The 26,913-nt window shown below is 31.7% G+C and overlaps 1 protein-coding gene across 2 annotated transcripts; it reads right to left on the bottom strand.

Annotated features, from left to right (window-relative positions):
* Nucleotides 1-12,321: 12,321 nt before the first annotated feature.
* On the bottom strand, nucleotides 12,322-26,667 carry LOC105798483 (MADS-box transcription factor 6). 2 transcript variants are annotated; one of them, XM_012628571.2, is made up of 8 exons: nucleotides 26,397-26,667; nucleotides 23,852-23,927; nucleotides 23,415-23,476; nucleotides 23,203-23,302; nucleotides 22,531-22,572; nucleotides 22,408-22,449; nucleotides 22,191-22,318; nucleotides 12,322-12,654 (listed from the first exon to the last, which is right to left on the bottom strand). In XM_012628571.2, the coding sequence occupies exons 1-8, from the start codon at nucleotides 26,576-26,578 to the stop codon at nucleotides 12,564-12,566; spliced, it is 723 nt and encodes a 240-aa protein (XP_012484025.1). In that variant the 5' UTR covers nucleotides 26,579-26,667; the 3' UTR covers nucleotides 12,322-12,563. The 2 variants fall into 2 exon arrangements, with proteins under 2 accessions (XP_012484025.1, XP_012484024.1); XM_012628570.2 differs by having other exon boundaries at nucleotides 12,324-12,654; nucleotides 23,852-23,930; nucleotides 26,397-26,662.
* Nucleotides 26,668-26,913: the final 246 nt, after the last annotated feature.

Below are 26,913 nucleotides of genomic sequence, written 5' to 3'. Positions count from 1 at the left end.
AAGTGAAAACAACAGCCGCCAACTCCAAATCACGGGTCAGATAATTACACTCATGTGGCTTTACCAAGGCATAAGCTACCACTTTACCATCCTGTATAAAAAATCTAAGCGTAACATGCAAAACATCACTATATACCACGTAGTCTTTACCAAAATTTGGCTAAATCAAAATAGGAGCCTTAGTCAATATAAATTTTCACCTTCTGAAACTAGCCTATACTTCATCTGGCCATTAAGGAAAAACCCTAAAAAAATCTCTGATAATAACTAGCCAAACCAAGAAACCTCAAAATCTTAGATATGTTCTTCGGTTGCTTCCAACGCAAGATAGCTTCAACCTTTTTCAGATTGTAATAGCTTGCCCGACAAAGTCTCTATATCTATTTATTGTCTATTGTACTAAGCATAGTTTTGGGTAAGTAAATTATTAGTTATGACTAAGTATATGATTCTGTGTTTTGGCGAGATCTATAGATTGGCAGATTCTTCTGTTGGGTATACACCACCCCAGATGTTTTGGCAAAGTCATTAAATTCGTAGTTTAATAGATTTGTTTATTTTTTTTTAGAAAAGTTAGTTAGTTAGCTCAGTAAGAACTGGTTAGAATGGAACTATGATACTGTAGTTGATAATACTTAAATTATGATAAGCGCCCTTAATCACAAGAATCAAGGGTGTTAGTGGAATAATTTGATTCTTCCACTAAACCTTGTCTCTGTACTTAAGTATATAATGTCATCGGTGCCTTCACCGATAAACTTTACATTTTCTTTACATTCATCTTCTTCTTAATTTTCTCTATATTTCTTTTGAAAAGCTTAAGCTCAGAAATCTTTCTAATGTTAGGTTTCCTATACTCAGCCAACTCCCACATTTTTTTAACTCTCTGGTACATATTGATAAACCTTAGATTGTTTTTATAGTTATATAAATATTGTTAGTTATGTATGCATAAGTGTTAGATTTGTATGTAAGAAAGGAAACTTCCTGATTCTAGGTTATATGTTAATGTTTCTTGCATGCATGTTTGGATTCAATAGTGTGATGATCTGATAATCTTAATTATCAATATTTTAGCTCAAGACGTTATAGAAGGTCTGAGTGACAAAGGCAAAGGTTCTACCATCTAGACTTTGTTGTATTTTTGGTGAGTTGCTTCTTACTTCCATGTGTGTAATATACTTGTTTTATATTTCATGTAAGGTAAGTACTCATTCTCTGTAAAGGAGTAATGTGTATATGAAAAATGGTGTTCGTGGCTAACATGAAGAAGGCTCTATCAAGTTGGCAGGGGAAACTTCCCCTTGAATTTCCAAAGGACATCTCCTATAAGTTTTATCTACAAGTACAAATTGTCCTAAAAGGCTAACTATAGTAATAGTGTTATCATTTTTCTCTACCCTAATCCCTAGTTTTACAATCATACCACTTGCAATATAAGAACGAGTAGATCCAATATCTATTAATGCAAAATAAGGTATCGAATGGATAATAATGGTACATACTATGACGATAGTTGCATCACTGTCCTCTCGGCGTCTAGCTGCATAATCTAATGTAGGTTGCCTAGCTTTAACCCGATTCACACCTTGAACCGATGCTCTTTGTCCCTGATTATCATTACCATTACCATTATGATTCTGATTACAACCCCTCTGAGCAAATTGATTACCCCTCTGATTTTGGCCCCTGATTCTGAATCGAAGCTTACATCTAAACAACTCAGTGAAGACAATCCTTAACTCTGTGTTCCATCAAACCACAAGCCAAACAGGCCCCTAACCTCTTCCAACATTCGTCTGATGGTGCTTCACAGTACTGACATACCTGAACTTTACCATCCCTAAGACCTATTGCTACAGTATTCTGTTGTGGCTTGACCTTTCTAGACCGCTTAACAGGACGCAAATTCGGGCCAATAGAGCCCACATATCTCCTAGGACAAATTTTCTATTTATCCCTCTTTTCATGCTCTACGCTCTTAAGTTCCTCCACTATTTTGGTCTTCCCAACCAAAGCCTCAAATACTCACTCCTGATGTGGGGCTACCTGAATCTTAAAGTCATACCTCAACCCCTCCTCAAAGTGCAAACTCATATCCTACTCTCTCACCACTATAACAGGTGCATAATGACTCAATCTTAAAAACTCAACCTCATACTCCGAAATTGTCATGTCACCCTGCCTCAGTTTTGTAAACTCTAGTTGTCAGGCCTCAACATATCAGGTGCTCACATATTTTTTATGGACGGCATCCTGAAAATACATCCAAGTAATATGCTTAGGCAGCGTAACCTGACCCCTGACTACCACCATTTGTAAGCCTCGTCCCTCAACATGGACACAACACCCTTAAGTTTTTGTTTGGGAGTGCAGTTCATATCCTCTAGAATACACTCAAAGGTCACCATCTAGTATTCGACCATTGTAGGGGTTGTTCCATCAATACCCCTGAACAACTCTTCACCGTTCGAACGAAGCCTCTCAATAATTGACCCATGACCACCATTACCAGATTGGGCCCCAGTAACCCTCTGTAGTACCCTTAACCTGGCCTAGAAAACTACATCGTCCCCATCTTAAACATTATCAAAATCTTGTTCATCCATATTCTCACCCTCAATAGTAGGTGCATTAAATATCTCATTACATTCAATATTCGATGTAGGCTCTTGCAGTGCAGACGAATCAGCTAGAGCTATCCGTGGTCCCCTTTACGATCCCTCCTATAATGAGTTTGCATACCGTAACACACAGGTTTGTGCAAGTGTACATAGTCGTTATCAAGTAATAAGTAAGTATCGAGTTATCGTCTCCATAGGGATTGTATTTTTGCTAAGTCACTTAATTTGTAAAATTATATTAACAATTTGGTAAATAAAAACACAATATAGTTGAGAAGTGATGATTAAAATTTAGTAAACTAAATGCAATGATCCCTAATGCAAATTATCCTAAGTATGCAAACTATATGAATGAAATAGATTTTAGTAAAATTAACACAATTTGCAACAATTATAACATAAATAAACTAGGAAGATTACTTTAATTAACCTCGATTTATTATCAACATGCTTAATAACATTCGGAAAAACATTCCATGACAACTCGATCTTTCATGAATTTGGAAACCACATTAGGTCCTTTCGGAATCCTTTACTTAGTAAATACGCATTTTATTGATAGGGTTTCTTAGCATTCGTGTGAGGTAACAGGGACGTGTCAGGTTTGAAACAATTTAATCACACAAATCTAAAAAATATGGAGATAACAGAGCTTGGTCAGAGTTGTTATGCAACCTATAATTTAATCGGGTCAGGATCTAAGTTGAGCATGCACATTTCAATTATGTGTCCATTAGACGTCGTCTGGTCAGGATCGCTCAGCTAATTTGGGTGCATTTCAATCACATATGAACGAAATACAGACTTGATTTTAATTAAAAACATGATCGATTGAGGCACAAATATTATAAGCATGAATCAAATAAATATTATTTAATCAACCAATCATCCTAGCTTAAATAAAATTAAGCTAACACTGTTGTAAACAAGAACAAAGAACACATAGCAAATATCTTTATATTAAATTAAATAAAAGGAAGATTAAACCCAATTCAGAGTGGCTGTCACCCAAGACTCTGACTGATAAGGCTCCTTCGTTCCTTTGCTTTGCTCCTTTGCAGATGGCTCTCCAAGGTGGCCGAACAAGGGTTCTTTAAGAGGCTTAGTTGCTAAAATCTCTATGAAGAGATGATGCTAGGTGTAACGCCCCAAAATTTGGGCCTAGAAGTATTGGACCTTGAGCAAGGGAACGATCTGGAAACTGTGTACAAAAGTATGTCTGCTTTAGTGGTTAAGGGTCCTAAGAGAAGTTGGAAAAGTCCTGGGTTCAAACCTGGGCTTTAGCAAAAATTTTGGTTTTAAGTGGATAAAACCCTAGATGCTTGGATGTAGGCCTTTTAAAGTATTGTGTTTAAAAAAAAGTCATAATGAAGCATGTGGTCTTGTGGTTGTGGTGTCATTAAGGTTCCAAGGGAGTTTGGGTTCAATTCTTGGCTCTTGCAATTTATTTTGGTTTTTCTTTTAAAGGAACCTGAACTTTGGCCTTTAGACCTTTTAGTTAATTGAAGACAAAATGTGACACAAAAGAGCTTATGGTCTAGTGGCAAGGTGGCATGTTGTGTAACTATAAGGTCTGAGGTTCAAGTCCTAGGTTGCGCAAATGGGTATTTATTTTGCTGCTTGAGCTGTGTAAGTGGCAGAGTTGGGGTGAAATACTCCCGAAGGAAGTTTGAACTGGTGATAGAGGGAGTTGAGGAGAAATCGGTGGAGTGATAAGGGTAGAGGTTTGAAGAGAGAATATTGGGATTCGGGGTGGTTGTTGTGGAGAGTTATATATATCCATCTCATTTGTTCCTTGTTCTGAATGGGGGGAGATCGGCGAGGCTTTCAAGGTATTCGTCGCTTTCTCCAACTTGCATTACTTTCATTCCTTACTGGTGGTGGTCGAGGTTGATTGGCACATTGCCTAGGAACCAAGGGTGCGATGATCACTGATTTGCGGAATAAAATCCTATATGTTTTACTATTTACACATACCACGTGTGTTCATTATGAAGTCTTATGAAATCTACAATTCAGTAGAGAGTTTTTAGTTTTCTAAGGGGTTAAATTTCTTAATCTTTTCAATTCCATCTCTTTTACTTAGAATTTTATGAAATATTCCTTGGTGTTTCTTTAGATTTATTAGTATTGTTTCTATAGCCACTGACATTGAAACTTTGAACTTCATCATTTCCTTTGAAAAAAAACATTTTTCAGAATTACTGTGGTTTGTTTTTCCCCAAAATGCCACTTTTTCAATGTTTGCATGCATACTTTTTTTTTAAAAAAAACACAATAACCAGCCTGAGGTTTTGAACCGAACTCTGATACCACTAAATGTAACCTCTCTAACCCGACCTAGACGTTATGGCCAGATCGTGAAGACTACATTAGTCACCAAAATGACTAAGTAACCCTATGAACTTTAAAAACCCTAATTCGACTCATTTTGGAAAAACTGTGGTTGCACTTGTGTTAGTTTGGAAAATGTATATTTATTATGAAGTCTCTTCTTAAGTCTCATTGTTATTATTGATAGTGATGTTTTTAGAAAATCCGTTGTTTGTCACTTTATTTTGCAAAAAAAAAATTATCTTTTAATGCAACGAAAAAATCTATTCATGTCAATTTTTAGTTAGGTCTAGTAACATGAATTTTCTGGTTAACATGTATTTCCAATGTGTTAAACAGTGCATACATAAAACCCAAATCCAAAAAGAAACCACAAGCCACATTCCAAAATAAAGTTTTACAGTCCAAAAATTGAAAAAAAAATACTTATAGCAAATTTATTTAAAGTAAAAATAATTAAAAGTCCACGATATGTACGCATGTCGGGTCTGATCCTAGTCTCAATCATTACTTGAGAAGTTAAGATTAGTGGTGAGAATAAAATAGTTCAGTGTAAGTAAAAATTAATGTAAACAATCAACAATTTCATTACAGTATGGTATATGACATACTTAAATCAGGTATGAATTTGTCATGAATATGATGCAATGCAAGAAGGTTTCTACCCATCCATCCGTTACACACCAGGAGTTTCCCAGAACCCCTCTGCCTAACTCCAAACAATGCGAGTCGAAGCTCGACGCGGATAAACTACCAGTACAATATTGCAAATAAACTACAAATAAAAATACAGACATGCTGCCAATATCGTGGACAAGCCACCAATAATGCGATAAAATCACCAATCTTCTGGGTACTCTCAGTCAAGTGTACTGACAACAATAATGCAAACTTTAACTACTGCCGATACTCCATAGAACTCCTCCGTCAACCAAATAACCCATCCCATGCAGATGGAAAATAACATACAATCAGTGAACAGTTCATGTAATCAATATTAGGCTCGGTACAGTGCATGCTTAACATGTGTATCAATAATTAGTGTCAATTTATGCTCGGCATACTTTTCATCTATGAAAATCATTGGCATTCAATTATACTCTCAGTATATGTTTAATTTTATATTTACATTCATTCAGTCAATTAAGTAAACAGTTTCACTAATATGTAACATGCGACACAATCTAGTAATACTTAGTATGTAGTTTGGACAATGGCATTGTATGTTGAACATTATATATGCACCCCATAATAAGTGAACACAATATACATCATTTAAAAGCATGTCCCAATCAGCATAAATCAATCTATAACATTGGCAATCAATCAGACAATCAAGTACCACAATTACACATACATACAATCCTATTAAAGGCTTAATCATTCAATCAATAATTTTAAAGTCACGTACCTTACTCGACAAATTTTAATACGCCTATTAGGCCATTCAACCATGCCCAACCAACAAGTATTTTATAACAATTTATAAAATATAATAAGAATTAACAACTTATTACACAAAGTTAGGACCCACACCTTATTACGCACTTTGCAGCACTAAGCCATAATAATTTATGTTTCTGGCCAAGTTAGTGTTACATCAACCAATTTCCAGATCCTACTCGACAAGGAAACTTATACTGAATTGATGCGAGACAAGGGAGCGAACAAAAACCAACTTCACTATTGATCTAGGACATTCAAATCAGCACCTAAGATTGAAATACTACTTGAAAATTAGTAACCAAAAAACAATTTAAGGACTTAGAGTATTCAACCAAAGCAACAACCATTAGCAAAATTGAAACAATGCAAGATCTCACATAGATTTGCACTTACACTACCTAGTAACTAGATCTGAGGTGTTGGATGAAAGTATTTGGATACCTCATCGATTAAGAACATTTATGTCTAATAAAAACATATGAGAAATTGAAACTTACTATTGCAAAGGGGTGGGACCTGAAAAGAAATCAACAATCCAAAATAGTGATGTTCTAAGGGGCGACAACAGCACAATCAATGGCAAAAGAAAGGCTGACATGGGTGGCACAAAGAGGGATCTTAAAAGGAACAATTTTTAAGGTTGGAGAAGTGGTTTATTGGCTATAAAAATAGCAACCGAAAATTGGCACAAAATGGAGAGCAAAAGAGAAAGAAAAGATAACTTCCTAACACCACTACTGTAACTCACCTAATCTGTATCCGTCGCTGGATTAGGGTTACGGAGTATTACTGAACAAGCAAACCATTTAAACATACATCTCATATATGAACATGAACGTATCATATAATAATCATACACATACATATCATCCTTAGATCGAGCCATCAAGGCCCTAAAAAATACATTAGAAACAAGTCGGGACCAATTTGAAATAATTTGGAATGCTTAGGGAAAGCATGCAAAATTTCCAAAACAAGGGTCACACAGTCATGTGCCTCACACGGATGAGACAAACGCCCGTGTCTCAAGTCGTGTAACAATTGAATTAGGGACACATAGCTGTGTCCCAGCCTGTGTCCTTACCAATGTAACTCTCAAAATAGCCTCACATACCTGTGTGTCAGGCCGTGTGCTAGGTCCTGTAACTAACTGACTTGCATGCAATAGTACCTTCAGGGGACAAATGGCCGTGTTGTCGTGTCACACACGGCTGAGTCACACGCTCGTGTTTTAGGCCGTGTGGACATGAATTTACCCAAAATCAAGCCATTTCCAATACTAAACCATACACACACCTAAAGGCCTTTTGTACACATAATTAAGACATCACATCATGAACAAAACTTACATGTAATGGCCAATTCAATATTCCAAACAGAATCAACCAATATGTCATACAGGCACCTCAATTTCAAACATCCAAAATTACCTAAACTTGCATATTTGGTCACATTTCCATATCAATTACTAGATCAATGCCTTTCAATACATGCCATAACTTTACCATATTCATTTACCTCAAAACATACCACATAAGCCATTTCCAAAACATGCAACATGATATAGCATAATAACACAAAGCATAAAAGCATCAAGTGACATCAACCAACATAATTTATACATACCAAAACTTCAACTAATCATCCTATACCATAACAAAACATCCTATACATGTCATTATAAACCTTGACCAAAAGTGCTCAAAACTACCAAATTGATTGTTATATACTGTGATAGATTTTCGATGAGCTTCCAACCTAATCGAGCTTTCTGATGATCTACAAGAAAAGAAAACAACTAACGTAAGTAATAATGCTTAGTAAGTTCGTATAAAGGTAACCTAACTATTCAACATATTAGAATAAACAACTAGCCAAAAATTTTCAATTATATCATAAGCTAACTTTCATTTTCTATTAAATACACCTCTCATGGATACTTAGTGTAGCCTTGCATATACATGTATATATATTTTTTCTTATAAGCATTTCCTATAACCATTTCACTTAAATGTTTCTCCTAACCATAATACTTACACATTTAACATATAATCATTCTATAATTCATCTTTCGTTTCAAAGTTTCATATAAACATATCATCCTAGAATCACTTACTTTCACTAAATAATGTGAAAACTAAATAAATAGATTAATCATACATGTTATTCATTCCGAAGCACTTATAGGATTAGTACTAAAATGGTTCATCGTATGCTTCTTGTACTATAATAATTCAATCCAAAATCATTCATATATGTATATAAATATCTAACTTTAATTTTATAATCATCGATATAATTATACTAACATATGATCAAATAGATCATTGAACATTTAACATTTACTACTATCTTGACTATACATTAGCCTTTAAGCACATAAATAATTTTTTAAATTCCATTAACCTCTAGCCCGATGAAATAGTAACTTCACTTGGATACTCGGGTAACTACACCACACTAAGGGCATCATAGATGCATAACAAGGGCACCGAAGTGCAGATAGGGGCACAAATGTGCAAACAGGGACATGGAAGTGTATACAGGGGCACTAAAGTGCAAACAGAGGCACCGAAGTGCAAATCCCGTACAAGTCCGCATACTAACCCTATTGGCATGCCAATCGTATCCTAATCGTTTACTATGTCTAAATGGGCATTTTAACCAAACTATAACTTTCATGAATTAGAGGCACTTCCATATTTCTCAATACACATGCTGTAACAAATCATAATTATTCCATAATCATATATATATACCATATTTCATAAATAATCAATAGTTTTTAAGTAAATCTTTTCTCACCTTATATTTAGTTATAATATTTCAATTTCCAACTCACATACTAAACATCATATATATACATTCATAAATCATTAGTAACAATATATATATAGATATGCATAATTCTATACCTACGAACTTACTTGGCTAAATTGCAAGAATGACTAATTATAGGGGCTATTTGGTAATTTTCTCTTCTCAATTTTCCTTTCGTTCTTGATCTAAAATAATAATTTCATTCAATTCACTATTTCAAATAGAAAAAATAAATTCATTTTTATACAATTAAGTCTTTTTTGGATATTTTACAAAATTACCCCTAATATTTTACTTTTATCCAATTTAGTCTCTGAGCCTAAAACATGCAAATTAACTTTTTTTTTTAAAAATTCTAAGCATTGGGTATTGTGAAACTAAGCCCCAAGATTGCAACTCCAAGTCCTCGAGGTTAAAACTCCAAGCCAAATGTTGAAGTGAAGGGAACCAGGTGGCAACACCGATAAGGTTATGTTGTGACATAGAGTGCTCCCTCACCCTCTTTTTTGGGAAAATTGCTTTGCGCGTGGTGACACCAAAGTCTGTGTGTCGCGACACGGAAGCTTAAAGGGTGAAAAATTGTAGGGGCAATTTTGTGTCAAACTCAACTCAAGTCATCCCAATTTTTTAAAGGCATTTTTGTCAACGTACGGGTTAGGAAATATGATGTATTTAAGGTATCTTTATGGCACAAAAAGCTAAACATCCTTTTAGTGTCATCTTTTTCATTTAGTTTTTAGATTCCTATGTTTTTCCTTTTCTAACTAGTCTTTATTTTTATTGCGTTGTTTTTTTTATTTTGCTACACTTTTATCTTTATTCCAAAAAGATACAAGGACCTATATAGTTGTTCTAAGTTTTCCTTCAAATTATTCAATAGATTTACATGCTTTTAGTTATCAAAAGTGCATAGTAATTAATTTGTGCTATGGATTTATGAATATTCTTACTTTCCATCAATTTCATCAATGACCTATTCAAAATTCACTAAGCATTTCTCAACTCTTACTCTTTTATGGTTATTTGATAATTCATTTGAACATGAAATTTGTTGGGCTTTGTGTTTTGATGGTGATTATGAGCTGAGCTTTATAGTGGTTGATTGATTGAAATGTTGCGTGATTAATTTTAAGGTTAGGGACTAAAATGTAAAAATTAGACTAAATTGAATAAATTCCAAAACCTAGAATTGATGACTTTAGGGGAATAGTTAGATAGTTGAGACCGAGAAAACATTCTATCATGAAAAAATTCAACATTCTTGATTTAGTTTAGTGAGGCCGAGAGATAAAATGGACTAAATTGTCTAATTGGGTAAAATGGTGACCGAGTGGTAAAATTGGACAAATTAGGACTATAGGAAATTTAGATTCCTAATCCAATAATGAATTAACAACATGGATATCAATTAACCACTCTATTTCATCGAATTAATACTTATTTAATTTTGAATTTTGTTCAATTTAGTCCTTTTAAGTATAGTTTGGTTTAATCAACCTTGAATCTTGGGTTGTCGTAATATAACACTTAGCCATTTGCTAGTTAGACTTCCTAATTGCATGTTTGATTGTTACCGATCTCTTTTCATCTCAATCCTTGGAATACTTTGTGTTCCGTTGTAATACACAAATATCACAACTGAATTGTCACACTAGTAGTTAAAACTACTTTTAAATATATATATATATTTGTGTTAAACCTATGCGTGGTGTATAACGCTGATGTGAGCAGTCAACAATACGACCCTACAATTTCCTACTCAAAATGTAATTATTTGAATCAAATGTTTTGGCTAACTCAATTTAATAAATTCAGCCCTAAAATCAAGTTTTTTGATGTCGTTAAAATTTGGGTCGTTACAATATTTATGTTTCGACACCCTTCAAGTTAGTAGCTCGTTGACTCTTTATGTTCCAATACATTTGGATATGTATCAGAACCTAGTTCAAACTTGCATAAAATCAATTTTAAACACTTAAAAGTACTTTTGTATAGACTCAAACATTTGGAACATTATGATACACATATATAACATGTTCTAAAACTGCTTTGAAGATGTTTGATAAAATTTGCAACATTTTTTTCAATAATAACTTAGTAAATATAATATATATAATTAATCTTAAATGTTATTGTATCAAAAGTTTAGGGCATCAAAGCTAACATTAACAAATGCTAATCTTGTTATTGATAGTTCTCACGCTCTTGATTCTCAATTTCATAGTGCAAGAGGTACAACAAAATTCATTAAAATTTTAATTATTTTCAAATTTTTAATTAAGAAAACTAAAATTTATCTTTCCAATATTTGTTTAAAAGAAGCACTAAATTGATAGTGATCCATGCATCAACACTATAAACCTTTCCTTATAACAAAAATTAGAATCGACTATTTTTTAATACATTTGGTCACTAATCTAGCCTTATATCTATTTAAAATCCCACTAGGCTTCTTTTTTACCTTAAATAACCACTTGTAGCCTATAGTTATTCTGTTTGGAGTGAAGACTAAAGAGTCTAGGTATCATTCTTAAGAAGTGGGTCAAGTTCATTTTGAATAGTAGTTTGCTAATGAGTATAAAGAATAGCTTCATGAATGTTTGTTGATTAAAAATCAAGATTGGTTTTAGCTAAATAGGTCTTTGGCTTGAAGGTGCCAAGTTTACTTCTAGTAACTATTGGATGAATGTTACTAAAGGACTTTTCATTATGAATTTTAATAGGTTTGACTATTTAGAAACATGTGCATTTGATGGGTTTCAGGAACAATATGTTTTGCAGGAACACTTGCAAGTGAGGATTAGAATTAGAAGATAAGAATGGAGACTATTGTGTTTTGTGTGACAAAGGTATGGCTTGATCAAACACTGACGTCCTAGTCCTAAACTAATATTGGTTTAAAAAAAACATGAATTTCAAGCAGGTTTAAAATTAATAATTTTCGAATGCACAATGTAGGTTTAGAATATTTTTTGGATTGTTTATTTTACAATTTATTCTCGGGGTTTATATATCACAGGGATCAACCATACAACATACCAAAACTTGTTAACATACATATCAAAATATTGAAAGGATAAAAATAGATTATAAATGTTGCTATATTAACAAATTTACTGCTAAAATATATAGTTTGCGAGGATTCTTCATTCCATGGGTTATTAATTATGTCTAGACAGTATTAATGTTTTCAAGATATATAGCACTGTAATATATATAAATATATATGTAGAAAAGGTACATATGCATCCTAATTTAATTTATAATTTTCCCCAAAGATGATAAGAATTATAATTAAGAATGTCTTGCAGCTACGCAGTGGTAATGGGTTAGAAAGGATCAAAGCCATCCTGCAGTACATTTGTTTGCACCTGATCTGTTCACCGTACGATCTTCAGTTACTCTTTCTTGAGGAATAAACTGATGGTACCTGTTTTCAAGTGGAGTTATTCATCATAATATAATTTTCTCAGAATAAACAAAACTCAAGATTTATAACATCTTTGACGACCGTAATGTTGGTATGAATTGAGAAGATCTCCAAGATGGTTCCTGAAAACTCAATGAAATGGAATTAAAATTCCTTCATTTTAGTTAGTATTAGAGTCTTTGCTTGTTTCTTCCATTTTATTTTAGGAGTAAAAAGTCTTGCATAGTTTAATTTTTAATTTTAGTTTGTTTACACCTCATTTGGGTATTTAGGTGAGAATTTTAGGCTAAATCGTCATTAGGCTTGTCTTACTGCTAAGAGTTAACTTAAGAGTAGTTGAACTGGAAGAGAACTCTTGAAAAAGCTTCCCAATGAGAGAGTATCCAACCTATATGGTAGCCATTCTAGCCTACACAACACATGAATGACACAAAATGCAATGTTTCATCCAATCATGTGATTTAACTTCTTTTAACCCTAGTTTAGGTCCATAAAACTATCCAAAAGACAAGATTATGACGGAAGAGCTTGAGGGTGCCTCCATACTCTATTTGGAATAAGCTTCAAAGGATCTTAACGAAGAGAATCAAGGGATGTGTTGCAATGAAGATTATTTTTTCAGAGTTTTTTCTTCATCCTTTCTCATTGGTTTATCTTATCATGTTCATACTCAATTTTTTATATTTATTTAGATATGTACGTTGACCTTATCAAGAACTAAATTTCTCTTTTGAGTAATTTATTCCATGTTTAAGGTTAATTGAAATGTCTATTTACATTCTTTTATATTCTTAATTGAGATTTTCGTTCTTTATTTTTATTCTTGATTTTTAATGGACTGATCAACTATCATTTTGATAAAACCTTAAGGAATTAAAAAATTAAGTTAGGTTTTAGATCTAAGAATGAATAGCCTATCTAAAATTTGATCTTAATCAATTTAATTGGCATAGAAATATGTAGCTCAATTTGCAAACTAAAATAGTTCTTTAATTTCATGATAAAAGGTTAAAAAGCAACAAGATATTAATTAGCAATCAACTTTATTAAAGTTGAATGGATAGAAATAGAATAATAAGTTTTATATTGAATGGAATTGTAATTCTAGGTTTTCTTTAATGAGTTCTTTATTCTTTTTATTTGGGTTAATATTTTCATTTGATTATTTTACTTCTATAAAACTCGGTTGATTATTAATTTGGATAGGATTAAAAGTACTAGTTGTTAACTTGAAGTAAAGTTAGTAATAGTTTTAATGAAAATTATCATAAACTAAAGTACTTGATATGATACATATACTTTCGTATCTGAAATTTGGAATTAAGTTTTTGAGGTCATTGTCGAGGAGCCAATTATTATATTTTTGTTGACATTGGCACAATTACTTTTTATCAAACTCAAACTTTCTTTTTGTTTTATCTTTAGGTATTCTTAGCCTCTAAATGCATAGAAGCCAAAATCCTAAATCAATTTCACTTGTTTTCGAAATTGGAAGAAGCTTGTGAAGAATAAAGAACTTAATATTCATTCAAAGATAAAACTAGAGAACTAGAGAAATGAGACACAAATGCACAAACTCCTGCTACTGAGGAAAGAAATAGTAGAGTTCATGATCTACCTCAAAATTTTGTCAAAGAGTATGTATTACCACATTTTAAAAAAGAGTTGGTGTAACAACCCAGTTTATAATGGCACCAAAAATAGTGGTTTCGAAACCCCATTTTTCGATGATCGAGTAAGTAAATATTATTTATTCATATTTATGACTCTATTATAGAATTATATTAAATTTTGATCGAACAATTTTGTTGATTGAATGGTTATTAGGGCACATGAACTAAATCGTAAAAAAGTAAAAGTTGATCGCTATTGAATTATATGAGTTAAATAACTTAATTATCAAATATGCAAGGGTTCATGTGGTAAATAGACAATAATGAAACATTAAGGACAGTTAGTGGTTATCTTTTATTTGTTTTATATTAAAATTAGTGATAAAAAATAATTAAAGGTTTAAACATAAAATATCAACATCATCTTCTTCATTTCTTTGTTCCTAATCGAACTCACCATTGTTGAAGTATAGAAAATTCGGCCAAGCTCTTCTCCATTGCATGTAAGTGATTTTGAAACCCGTTTTTCATAAGTTTTATGTTTTTGAGATTGTTGTAGCTTAATCTAGCTAACCCTATTAAATTGTAAAATTGTTAAAGTTTATAGAAGTTACCATTGATGAAAGTTAAAGCTTTTGGTAGTGATGTGTTAGTTTATAAGTTTAGAACAGAAAAGGGATTAAATTGTAAAGTTAAATGTTAGTTTTTATTATAAGGACTAAAATGTAAAGTTATATTTGTTTCAGTTTTAGGGGCTAAATTGAATAAAATGTAAAATTTTAGAGAAATTGTGTAAAATGAAATTGAAAGGTCATATGCATGTATTTGAGTGTGATAAGTTATTTGGAATTGATAATTTGAACTTAATTATCATATAGATCAAGGACTGAATCAAGTTGAGGATAATCGAGGAAAAGGGAAAATTATTGAATTGTGCCTACGATTCAACTCGCTAGCTACTTGTATTATATATGTTTATATGTTTAATCTAACTTTAGTTATTTGCAAAATGGTACGAAAGGTGACCTTGGACCAAATTGTACAGTTTTGCGTATGTGATTATTATAACTTATATGGAATAATGAATGAATATATATGGTTACGAAATATGTTCTGACTCTTAGAAATCTTATGGTAGAGTGAATGTTTTGAATTCTATATAAATGCTCATTTGAGCTTAGTAAACGATCAGAATACGATTGACATGACAATAAGGTTAGTTGTGCGCTTGTACGGGTTTGCACTTTCGTGGATCTGTTTTGACTTATGTGCTGCTATTTGCACTACAGTACCTCTGTATAGCACTACAGTGCCTTCTGGCATTGTGTAGGTACCTGAGTATCTGAGTATGTATTTGCTATAGTTCATCATGCTATTTGAATTTGAGTATAGATTATAAATGATATAATGGAATGTGTTGAATCAATACGAATAGATTAGATTGAATATCATGTGAAATGTTGAATTATCCTGTGGTTCAGTATTATGACAAACTCACTTGTCTCTTGTGAGTTGTTATGTCAGGTTATTAACATTATGTTAATTGTTTCATTGCATATTTCGATTCGAGGCAAGTTTACGAATATTCTAACCTGTAAACTTAATAAGCTTACTTAAAGCTTACTCTGTTTTATTTTTTTTGTTTTCTGTAGTTGGAATTTTGCGAAACATGTCTATTGGATCATCCCCTGATCCCACACTATCCAGCTTCTATCTCGGTAGACTTCCGATCATTCTTGTCTCAGTTATATGGCATATAAATAGGTTTTGGTATGTCAAAGTGTATATCTTTGTTAGTTAAGGAGAATGGTTTATATATGTATTATTGCTTTGAATGTTTTGATGATGTGCATATAGAACTTGCAATATAAATGTGTTTACTTGTAGGTTCATGGAATTGAATCAAGAATGAAGTTGGTTTTGGATGACTTAATATGATATTTAATGTATGTATAATGGCATTGTGGTAGGCTATATTTGTGACAAATGAATGGCAAAATGTTGGAATGTTGTTAAGGTTGCAGCATCCTCTAGCTAGGGTCCAATGACCGAATCGGGTGAGGGATGTTATAGTTGGATAAGCAGTTCAAGAGATTTCTAAAGCTATTTAAGAAACTCTTTATTAATATTCCTTTTGCTAAGAACTTGAGTAATGCCCCATTATATAAATTTGATTAGTTTTTTATAAAAAGAAGGTTATGTGATTAATAAGACCATAGCCCTTACTAAGAAGTGTAGTGCAATTATTTATAGAAAGCTTCTACTAAGTTGAAGGATTCAATGAGCTTTATCATAACTTATGCCATCGCTTATCAAACTTTTAGCAAGACACTTTGTGATTTGGGAGTTCGTACCAACTTGGTGCCATTTTTTTTCTTATAATATGCATGTCACATTTAGGGAACACTAGGCATATTTTGGTTACTTTTCAATTTGCGAATAGAACTTTAAGCTTTTAAAGAGGTATTGTTAAAGATATGTTAGTGAAAGTGGATAGACTTATATTTCCATCGAATTTCATAGTTCTAGACTTGAAGGAAGATGAAGATGTTCTACTAATTACTGGTCGTTCATTCTTTGCAATTGAAAGTGCATTCATGGATATTCAAGCATATTGATTATAATGTGAAATGTTTTTTAGTTAGTGTAATAGATAGAGCTATTTGTGATTATTTTAAGGATGTTTACTCCAATGATACTTTGGAAGCTACTTAGGTTTCTAAAGTTGGAATAATAGTTGAAAGACGTTAGGGCATCATAGATAGTCCGTCGGGATACTAAACACGAGATAGTCCATCGGGACAATAAACATGAGGATCCCGAGGTGTAAGACCATAGTTAGACTATAACAACCAATGGAGTCTGTCAGGATATTAAACAATGGGGTATACCATGTAAGACCTCGGCTCGACAATGACAGCATAAAGAGTTTGTCGGGATAATAAAGACGGGTGAAAAATCAAGACAGTAATTATAGGGAATCCCATGACTAACAAAAAAGGTTTGGAAGAAAGGGTAAGTAATGGCAAACGATAGTGAGCCAGCAGACTATTGGGAAATCAGCTGAATAAGGAAAAGGAAGTAAAAATGGAAATAGTCCGTTAAGTTACTAATCATAGAAGCCATAAAGGTATAAGGAGGGTAACCTGACGGGAATTAGATGTGTGAATTGTTGCACTAGTAGTGCTTGGTGTATAATTAAGCTGAAGAGAGAGTAAATAGAGGATCACAATAAGGATCCACCATTAAGAATCGCTGAAAGATGCTTAGTGAAACTGCTAGGTTAGAGTCAAGATTGTAAGCACCCCGACAAAAAGGGATTTTGAATAAGAGGGGTCGACTGGAGACCCAGGATAGGAAACTACTATGAGAGATGACACCAGTGACAGGTATTTTTGTCAAGACTATTCCTCTTTAAGAGGAAACTATTAATGAAGTGTTAGCCAAAAGACTAGTTATGTGGGGATGCAGTATGAAAGAGAAATCGTGAACCCAAATGGTCACACCATGACAATAGGTTGAGTACTGAAGGTCATAATGACTCGTAACAGGAGGGCATGCTACGTTTTAGGATGAAATAGCTAAAGCAGATTACAAAAAAGTAGTCTGACCACTAATTCAACTAAGTAGACTTTGGTTCGTCAGAGTGACAGGGGACTGCAATAAGTTATCCCGACATTTGGGATGCCAGTAAGTCCTTCAGGATTAAGGTAAGAGGAGGATCTGCCCTGGACAAAATAGAACTGAAATGGTCGTCCAGGGGGAATATTCTAGTATCAGTAGAAGGGTAGGTTGAAAAACTACCTTGTAGGAATACGGTGAAAGGAAGAGCCCACAATAAGAATAAAAAGGAAGAAAGAACGTAAAGTAAATGAAGGGATAGAGTCCGCAAAGATGGCGAGACAATCAGAGGAACTGTTAAGGCTGATCGATGGTTGATAGAATGGCCCAAAGGCAATTACTTAACGACCTATCCGCCAATAGATAGGATCGGGAATAAGATAAAGTCCGCTACGACGGGTTTAAGGGAAATTACCCAAAACAACCAGGGATTTTATCATATCTAGTTTTGTTTATTTAAACCTTTGCTGGATGGGGATTAATTACGTGCAAACTAGAGACTCACTAAGTTCATTCGAACCTACAAAAGTTGGATTTGTGGTTGCAGGATTGTCGAACTAAAGAACTCGATCAGAGAATGAGCCAAACCATGATAAGTCATGGGGCAAAAAAGGAAAGTGTCATGCACATAGGATAGGGGTTACCTTTTGGAACTTCGCCAAGTGGGCGAATATATTGTAAATATTTAAACCCCTTAAAGTCCAAAGTTCGAACGGTGAACTTTATTTTTAAAATAGTGTCACTATTGAAAAATTTATAAATGGGTAATACAATATGTTTGTAACTTAGGGAGATCTTAATCTGAACGATAACCCGGTTCTGTTGTGACGCCACACCCGGATCCGGTCATTGGGGCAGGTAGGGGTGTTACACTTGCCTTTCATTTGAAGTATGTTTTTTTATGTAGTGATTCTAATTTACCAGTCACTATTTAGTCTTATGATTTTTCATCTCAAGCAATTTCCTTTCATTTAATCATGCAATTTCAGCTTTTTTAATCCTAGTTTAGGTCCATATAAATATCTGCAATTTAGGATTACAATAGAAGAACTTAAAAAGTTCCTCCTAAGCTTATTTGGAACAAGAATTAAAGGATTTTAGCGAAGAGAACCAAAAGAATAGTTAAATTGAATATTGCTTTCGCAAAACTTTTCTTCATCTTTTCCTTCTTCTTTTTTTTATATTATCATATTCAAATTCAAATTCAAATATTGTATTCATTTAAAGATGCTCCATCACATTATAAAAACTAAATTATTTTTTCTAGGATTGTAATGGATATCATATTTGGTTAAACTGAAATTTGTAATTTACCAAAACCTAAATGAATTAGAAAATAAATTTAGGATTTAGGTCTAGAATCAATAGCTTTGAATCTAATTAATCTAGGATAATTAGGTAAATTTGATTCATAAAGAGGAAAAATATATACATAATTACCTTATGTAGTCATAATTGAGTTTGATCTTAATCAATTTAATCTAATTCATTTACTTAGGAATATAGCTCAGGGGTAAATTGAATTAACTATTTAATTGCTAGATAAAGAATCAAAGAAACAAGAATACCTTAAGGTGGATTAAATGGAAATAGAACAATTAGTTCTATATAAGATGAAATTATAATTCTAGGCTTTCCTATTGAGTATGTTATTCTTTTATTAAATGTACTAGCTGGGTTGGCAATAAAATTAATATGCTCTCCATGAAAATTATGAGAATCTATACTTACTAGTAGTATTTGACAACCATTTCTTTGCTTTTAAATTGCTTGGTCTTACATGGAAATTTCTCTTAGCGTATTTTTGAGAGTTTGTTTTTGGTTGTGGTTTTCATAATCGATTGTAGCTGACTCTATCCGGTTTATTCGGATCAATTTTGACTGCTTGTATTAACCTACTAGTTTTGTCGGTTTTTACTATTAATCAGCTGATTATCAGAATCTCATAACCAAATTGATCAAACAGACCAGATCAGACCAAAGCTTTTGAAATAAAAAATTAATAATTATATTTTTAATTTATTTTATATTTTTTTAATTAAATTTAGTCATTAAAATTTCAAAATAAGTTAAATCATTTTTTAAACTGAAATGTTAGCATAGCTATGTGCAGCCCGTGTGTGTTTCATGTTAACATGCCACTATTTGTCATATATGTTACGTCAACAAATTATTTAAAAATTATAAAAATTAAAAATAATTAAAAAGTTCATAAATTTAAAAAAAAAACATGAACTACTCCTAGATTACAATATGGGTTATCATGTATAAAAATTTAACATTTTAGTCAACATTTTTTGTTAAAAAAAGAGAGCAATTCAACTCTTTTTAAAGGGCAAGCTACACAATTGGTCACCCAACTTTTATAAATTTTCACTTTGGGTGACGAAAAAATTGCAAATTGAGTACTGTTGCTAACAACTGTTTTCATTTTAATCACCTAACTTTAATAAGTTCTAATTTTAGTCACCCACTGTTAATTTAATGTTATTGTATACTCATTTTAATCACCTAACTTTAATAAATTCTTATTTTGATTACTTATTTTATCTTTTTAATTATTTTATCCTTTTAGAATTAATTTTAATTTTTTCAGTAAAAGGAATTTTTAGGAATTGTTTGTGTTTTTATAAAAAAACTTGAATTTTATAGAAAAAAACATTTTATCTTTTAATTTCTTTTACTTTTTCCCTTTTAATAGTAAAGGAAAAACATAGGATTTTGCATGAAATTATTTGGGTTATTATAGGGAAAAACAACTTATCTTTTTAATTTTTTTTCCTTTTCTACGACTAATTTTAGTTTTTCCTAATAAAAGGAACCTTGAGGTTTTACAAAAATTATTTAGGTTTTTATAGGAAGAGCCATTTTATCTTTTTAATTTCTTTTATTTTTGAAATTTGTTAGAATTATTTTTAGTTTTTTTAGTAAAATGGAAAAAACAATAAAAACCCAGTTTCTTCCCAGAAAATTTGGGTTTTATAGTGAATTGAGTTGTAGGGGAAAACTTGGGTTTCAACTCCACTGTTGAATAACTTAATTTCCTATAAAAACTTAGGTTTTCTTTTGAAAAATAAAATTAACTTTTAAAAAGTAAATGAATGACCAAAATGAAAACTTAATAAAGTTAGGTGACTAAAATGAGTATACATCCACATTGAATTAACAGGAGTGACTAAAATGAAAACTTATTAAAGTTAAGTGATTAAAATTAAAACTATTGTTAATGGCATTGCCCAATTCGTATTTTTTGTTTGGTGCCAACAATGAAAAATTATGAAAATTAGGTGACCAACTATATAGTTTACCCTTTTAAAAGGTTGAAGGTTGAATTAAACTAAAGAAAAAAAAGAGTAAAAGCCAAATGACAAATTATATAAACATTAAGGGTTAAATTTATTATTATACCTAAAAAATTTATATATATTTTGCAAAAGGAATGGATCCCTTGATTTTTTGAAATGAACATTTTGGTTTAACATGCATGAGACAAATGGATCCTTTTAAAAAATGGATCCATTTGTTTTTCTTTTTGTTTTTATAATTAAAAGTGGGGAATGGGATTATGCTGGTAGAGATAGCAATGAAGCAGGCAAGGATGAATATTACTAAATTCATCATTGCACGCTCTGCTTCACCACTCACCCCGTTTCATTATGGATGCATAATCTTGAAATTTACTACCATCTCTATGGATGTTGGATACATCCATCCTTACCCCCACCCCATTCTACTTCAATTTAATTTTTTCTACTTTTCTTTAATTTTTTTAATATTTTTAAACTCAAGTAAATATTTAAACGCAACTCTTCAAAAAAAATTAAGCATAAAATATATGGTTTTTTTTTCTATATTCTGTTATTAAATTTTTACCCTTTTAATAGTTTATATATAAGGATAAAATGGTAATTTTATTTGGTGGAGCGGGTCAGGTTGAGGCAAGTAATTATCATAACTGCTTCATATCCATTACCTAAAAGAAAAATCTACCCCGCCCTGCATGCATCAATTTTTCAAAAAAAAAAACTGTTCCATTTGGAACCGATTGATTTAGAATTCATCGTATGGTTAGGAATTTACCATCCCTACCTACCGGTGAATAAAGAATATTATCCCTAAATTAAACAAAATGGGTCAACTTATTTCAACCCGGTTGTTTTGGATACTCATACATGATCGATTAGTTGGTGGTCCATGTATGACCGGTTTGTTTAATTATACGGTATTTTCCTGGTAAAGTCCCAAAGTGGGAATGGGGATTGAATGTAGATGAATGGTACTTGAAGAAGAGGGAAAGCTTACCCCGTATGAGTTGAGGATTGTTGCTGAGCATGATTAGCTTGTGATGGAATCATATTATATTCATTACCCATTTCTATGCTACAATCTCCTAACCCTTGAGCTGATTGAAAACAATGCTCTAACTCCAGCTGAAAACACCATGAAGGACCGAAATAGTTATTATTCCACACATTGATTGAATTGGATCCGAGCGAGTGTAAGAAAAAAGAAAAAAAACCTGAGACTTAAGCTGCTTGTTTTCAACTTCCAGTTCACGTTCCTAAAAGTTCATACGAAAACATGAATGTTAAACCCAAGATGAGTAGGTTTCAACATGTTGGGCTAATGGGGTTGCTTTTACCTTTTTGCTCAACTCTTCCATTCGTTCCAACAACAATTGCGTCTGCATTTATATTCAAGAAATTCAAGTTTCAGTGTTATGGCAACTGCAAATAGGAATGTAAGAGAGCTTCATAAATACAGTTTTGTGAGGTTTTTCCCAACTCCAAGGATTTATATATATAGAAGTAATTGAACTTGGTAATTTATATCTATTTTGTATCTATTTCATCTTTTTTGAATCTAAGTTATATATAAAATTAGAAACCATAAGTTAATTTGGTATTTTTTTAGGAATCTAACTAATATTATTAAAGTACGTTTGCACTGACAACCAATAGCATGTTAAGATGTAATCTTAACACGTGACAAAAAAATAATTTTTTACAAATTTTAAATATTTTATTTTTCATTCATGCCACGAGCCAAAATGTGAGATTGCCACATGTTACCATATTATTGGTCGTCAGTGTCACATCAGCGTATTTTAACAATGCTAGTCGACCACCTAAAAAAAGTACAAAGTTAATTTAGGGCTTCCAAGTTTAGATATTCATTAGTAAAAGAAAAAGTCTAAATACCAAGTATAAATTATTAAGTTCAGGCACCTCCATGAATATTAACCCACAAATTATTTTACTATTTCATGCTGAATTTGAGAAATGTTACAAATGAAAAATAGTCATCAAGTTACCTTCTTCTGTCTAGCTTGTGAGAGAGCCCTGTCAAGCTGTTTCTCGATCTTATAGAGCTCTTTCACGGTAAGTGACTCAAGCTCTTCTCCAAGAAGATGCCTTTAAGTATATACAATATATATCAGCCGATAATCAATGAGCATTTAGATATAATTATTACTATAGATTTGTAAGTAATGTGAAAACCAATGCATTAATTCGTCCAAATTACCTTTGCGAACGCTGGAGAGATTCATATTTTGCCTTTAACCTCAACACCTCTTGATACAATGTCTGTAATGTTGAACAAGAAATATATATATATTAAGAAAAATGCCGTACAAAGTACATAGATTACTCACGGTAGGTCTCTTCAATTTTTTTTTCAAAACATATTTGGGTCCAACATTATGTCCAACCACGTGGATAAAGTTTAACGTATATGATTTTTTTCCTACGATAATACACATTAAATTTTTAAGAAGAGAATTTTGAGTGTAACGATAAGATACGTTACATTCTTAAAAAGAGAATATATTTTCGAATTTTGAAGACAATATTATTAAAAGGAATAGTAATAAACCCTAAATATAAACTATAAAACGGATATAAAAGACAAAAAAAATATGGAAATGAAAAAGAAAAGATGAAAATGTAAAAGAAATTAACCTGCGTTTCGTCCAGAGGAATATCGACTGGGGAGCTGTATCGATGCTGCCAGTATTTTTCCAGGGTTGTTGGCACACTTCTAAAGAGAGAACCAGGAAGAGGAAAAAAAAAGGTTAATAATTGGGATTTAATTAGTAGATATATTATAATATAGGAATAAAAGAGAAATATTGCATGTATAAATGGTTTAATTACGATGTATAGGAAAAGTTTACTAATTAGAGTAAATTGTAGCATCTGAAACAAGTAAACATTGATAAAAGGATTCGGTTGCCTTTGGTTTGTGGAATATAATACTTGAGAATGAGATTATGGTGTTTAGATTTTAATATTTCATCTATTTTGTAGTCTCACATTACGACCATTTAATAATATAAAGTGTAATATCATTACGATCCAATCCTTAAATAATCTTAGATTACGGGTGTAATATTAAATTGTAGACTAATTTGTCATTTTATTTACTATTCTAATAAATATAGGTTTTCTTTCTTAAATAAAATTTAAAACCATTTAAAAATATATATTTTTAATAGTAAACAGGTGGATATCATATATTACAACTATAATAATTATATTTTATTTAATAATTTATTTATTAATATATTAATTATGATTATAACTATAATTGTAGTTAGTGTTGCAATCATTTTTTTGAATTATTATAATTATCACTTATAAATTTATTTCAACACAATATATTTACTTATTAATATATAAATTGTAATAAGAAGTAAGAATCGTAATAATTTATCATAACTTTATGGAAATTAAGATTAAAAATATTAAAGGAACTAGTTTAAAAAATTAAATTTTACATCAAGGATAATTGAGTAAAATATACTTCTAAGTAATCTTTCGTTCATCAACCAAACACCGGATCTTAAATTCTAGCAAAATGAACCAAGCAAAATAATTCTATTACATTGGGATCTAAAATTTTATTACGAAACATAGTCTAGAATTTTATGAACCATACACTACTTTAATTGCCTTTCTTTTATACCATTGGGATCTAAAAAAATTAGGTTTACCATAAAAATTGTTTATTTGCTAAGATTTTATATATGCTTGGTTTTCAGAAATTAGTTTTGGACTCTTTTTTCAAGTATACATATAGTTATCGAAAGATATAAAACACTCGAAAAATTTAAATATTTTTGAATTAGAAAGATTTGACGAATATAATATTTTAAAATTACTTGGAAAATAAATTATATTGTTAAAAGTTAAATTTTCTAAATGAATTGAAAATAATTAATTTACATAGAAAGTAAGTTTAATATCAGGACATAATTTGTTGAAAGTATGTTTGATAAAATATGGCAAACGAAAATTTTAATAATTTTAAATTTTTCTTCAATGTGCCTATAGCTCAAATTTTAAACTAGCTTTTAAATGAAATACTTTAAATAGAAAAAGGGTTAGCAAATAAACGCTATTTAATGAATTTAATATTTTTATACGGTTTAATTTTTAAATCAAAAGAAAAACACATTCAATCATAATAAATTTAATCAGTTTAACTTATATTTTATAAATTTTTATTAAAATAGAAAATTTAGATTTTTTTAGTTTCTTTTTCTGTGTACCTATACCTCAACTTTGAAGCTAGTTAAATGAAATGTTTCTTAATGGAAAAGGTCTTAAATTTTAAACGTTATTTAACAAATTTAATCTTTTTACTAGAAATAGTATTTGATTATTTTAACACTATATTTTCTTATATCTATGTATTTTTCCTTTTTAATTTTTACGAACACGAAAATTACTTAAAAGTCGAAATAAATAATTTTCAGAGAAGTATCGAAGCAAAAATTGAATATATAAATTTTTTTTTCTGATACAAGCACATCGTTGAACAGAAATAAGAGGTTGAAAGGTCAATGCACTGACACTTATGATTACTTTAATTATTAGCAGGAAATCAGGAGAAGAAATGCTCTATCTTTATGAATGAAAAAAAAAAACCCATTGGAACCCAGAAAAAGCTAACTGTGAACTCAAAGGAGACAATGGAAGTTTAGCTTAGAGAAGCAAAAGTGATAGAAGATCCAAACAAAGAAAAGAGGGAAGAAGAACCCGAAGCCTAACGTATGGACAGGGAAGAAGAACCCGAAGCCTAACGTATGGACAAGGGAAAAATGGAGGAATTTCATATATTTAGGCTTTGTTCGACCATTTGGACGACATAGATGAAAGGAAAGAAAGGAAGACAAGTGAAAAAGTGCAAAGAAATGCATGTCGAGAAACTATTGGTTCTCACAGAAAATATCCTCGATCATTGGAAGCCAACAGCACCCTGTCCCCCCTGCCAACCCCACTACGTCCTTGGCGTCCTCTTTCTCTCTCTTCTTGTTTAGGTTTTGGTATTGAAATCAAAACCTAGGCAGTTTTAAGTTTTGGTAATTGGAAGTTGTAGGAATGGATGATGATGATGTACTGATCTTACTGCAACAACAGTAGTTGCACTCGAGTTTTGGGGGTTTGATGATCACAATTATTATGCAACAATAAATCAAGAGAGAGAGAGATCGAATCTTACATATTACTGGCAAATTCAGAGAGCTTGCCTCGACTGGAAAAGATGATGAGAGCAACCTCAGCATCGCAAAGCACCGACAACTCGTAGGACTTCTTAAGTAAACCGTTCCTTCTCTTGGAGAAGGTTACTTGGCGATTGATTTTGTTCTCTATTCTCTCCAGCACCACTTTTCCTCTCCCCATCTTTCTGCCCAATAAAGCTACCCAACGTAATAAATAACGGCTGCTGTCAAACAACTCCCTTTCCTTTCCTTTCTTTCTTTGGTGTTAGGATTTTGTATTTATTGCACCCTCAATTACAATCTTCAAATCGTTCTCAATCCTAGTAATAATAAATAATAATAATAAAAAACAACGGACTCAACCTTAACTCACAAGGATGAACCTAAATGCAGAAGTAGTTAAAAGTTTTATTAAATAGAGTTCAAATTATATTACTTTTACTCCTCTTTCTTAATATTGTATTAAAAAAAACCTTCATTCACAATCGTTGTTGTACTAAGTGGAATGGTCTAGAT

The sequence above is a fragment of the Gossypium raimondii genome, chromosome 9 (assembly GCF_025698545.1).
Source record: "Gossypium raimondii isolate GPD5lz chromosome 9, ASM2569854v1, whole genome shotgun sequence".
Taxonomy (NCBI): Eukaryota; Viridiplantae; Streptophyta; class Magnoliopsida; order Malvales; family Malvaceae; genus Gossypium; species Gossypium raimondii.
This window is presented reverse-complemented; position numbering and strand designations above follow the sequence as displayed.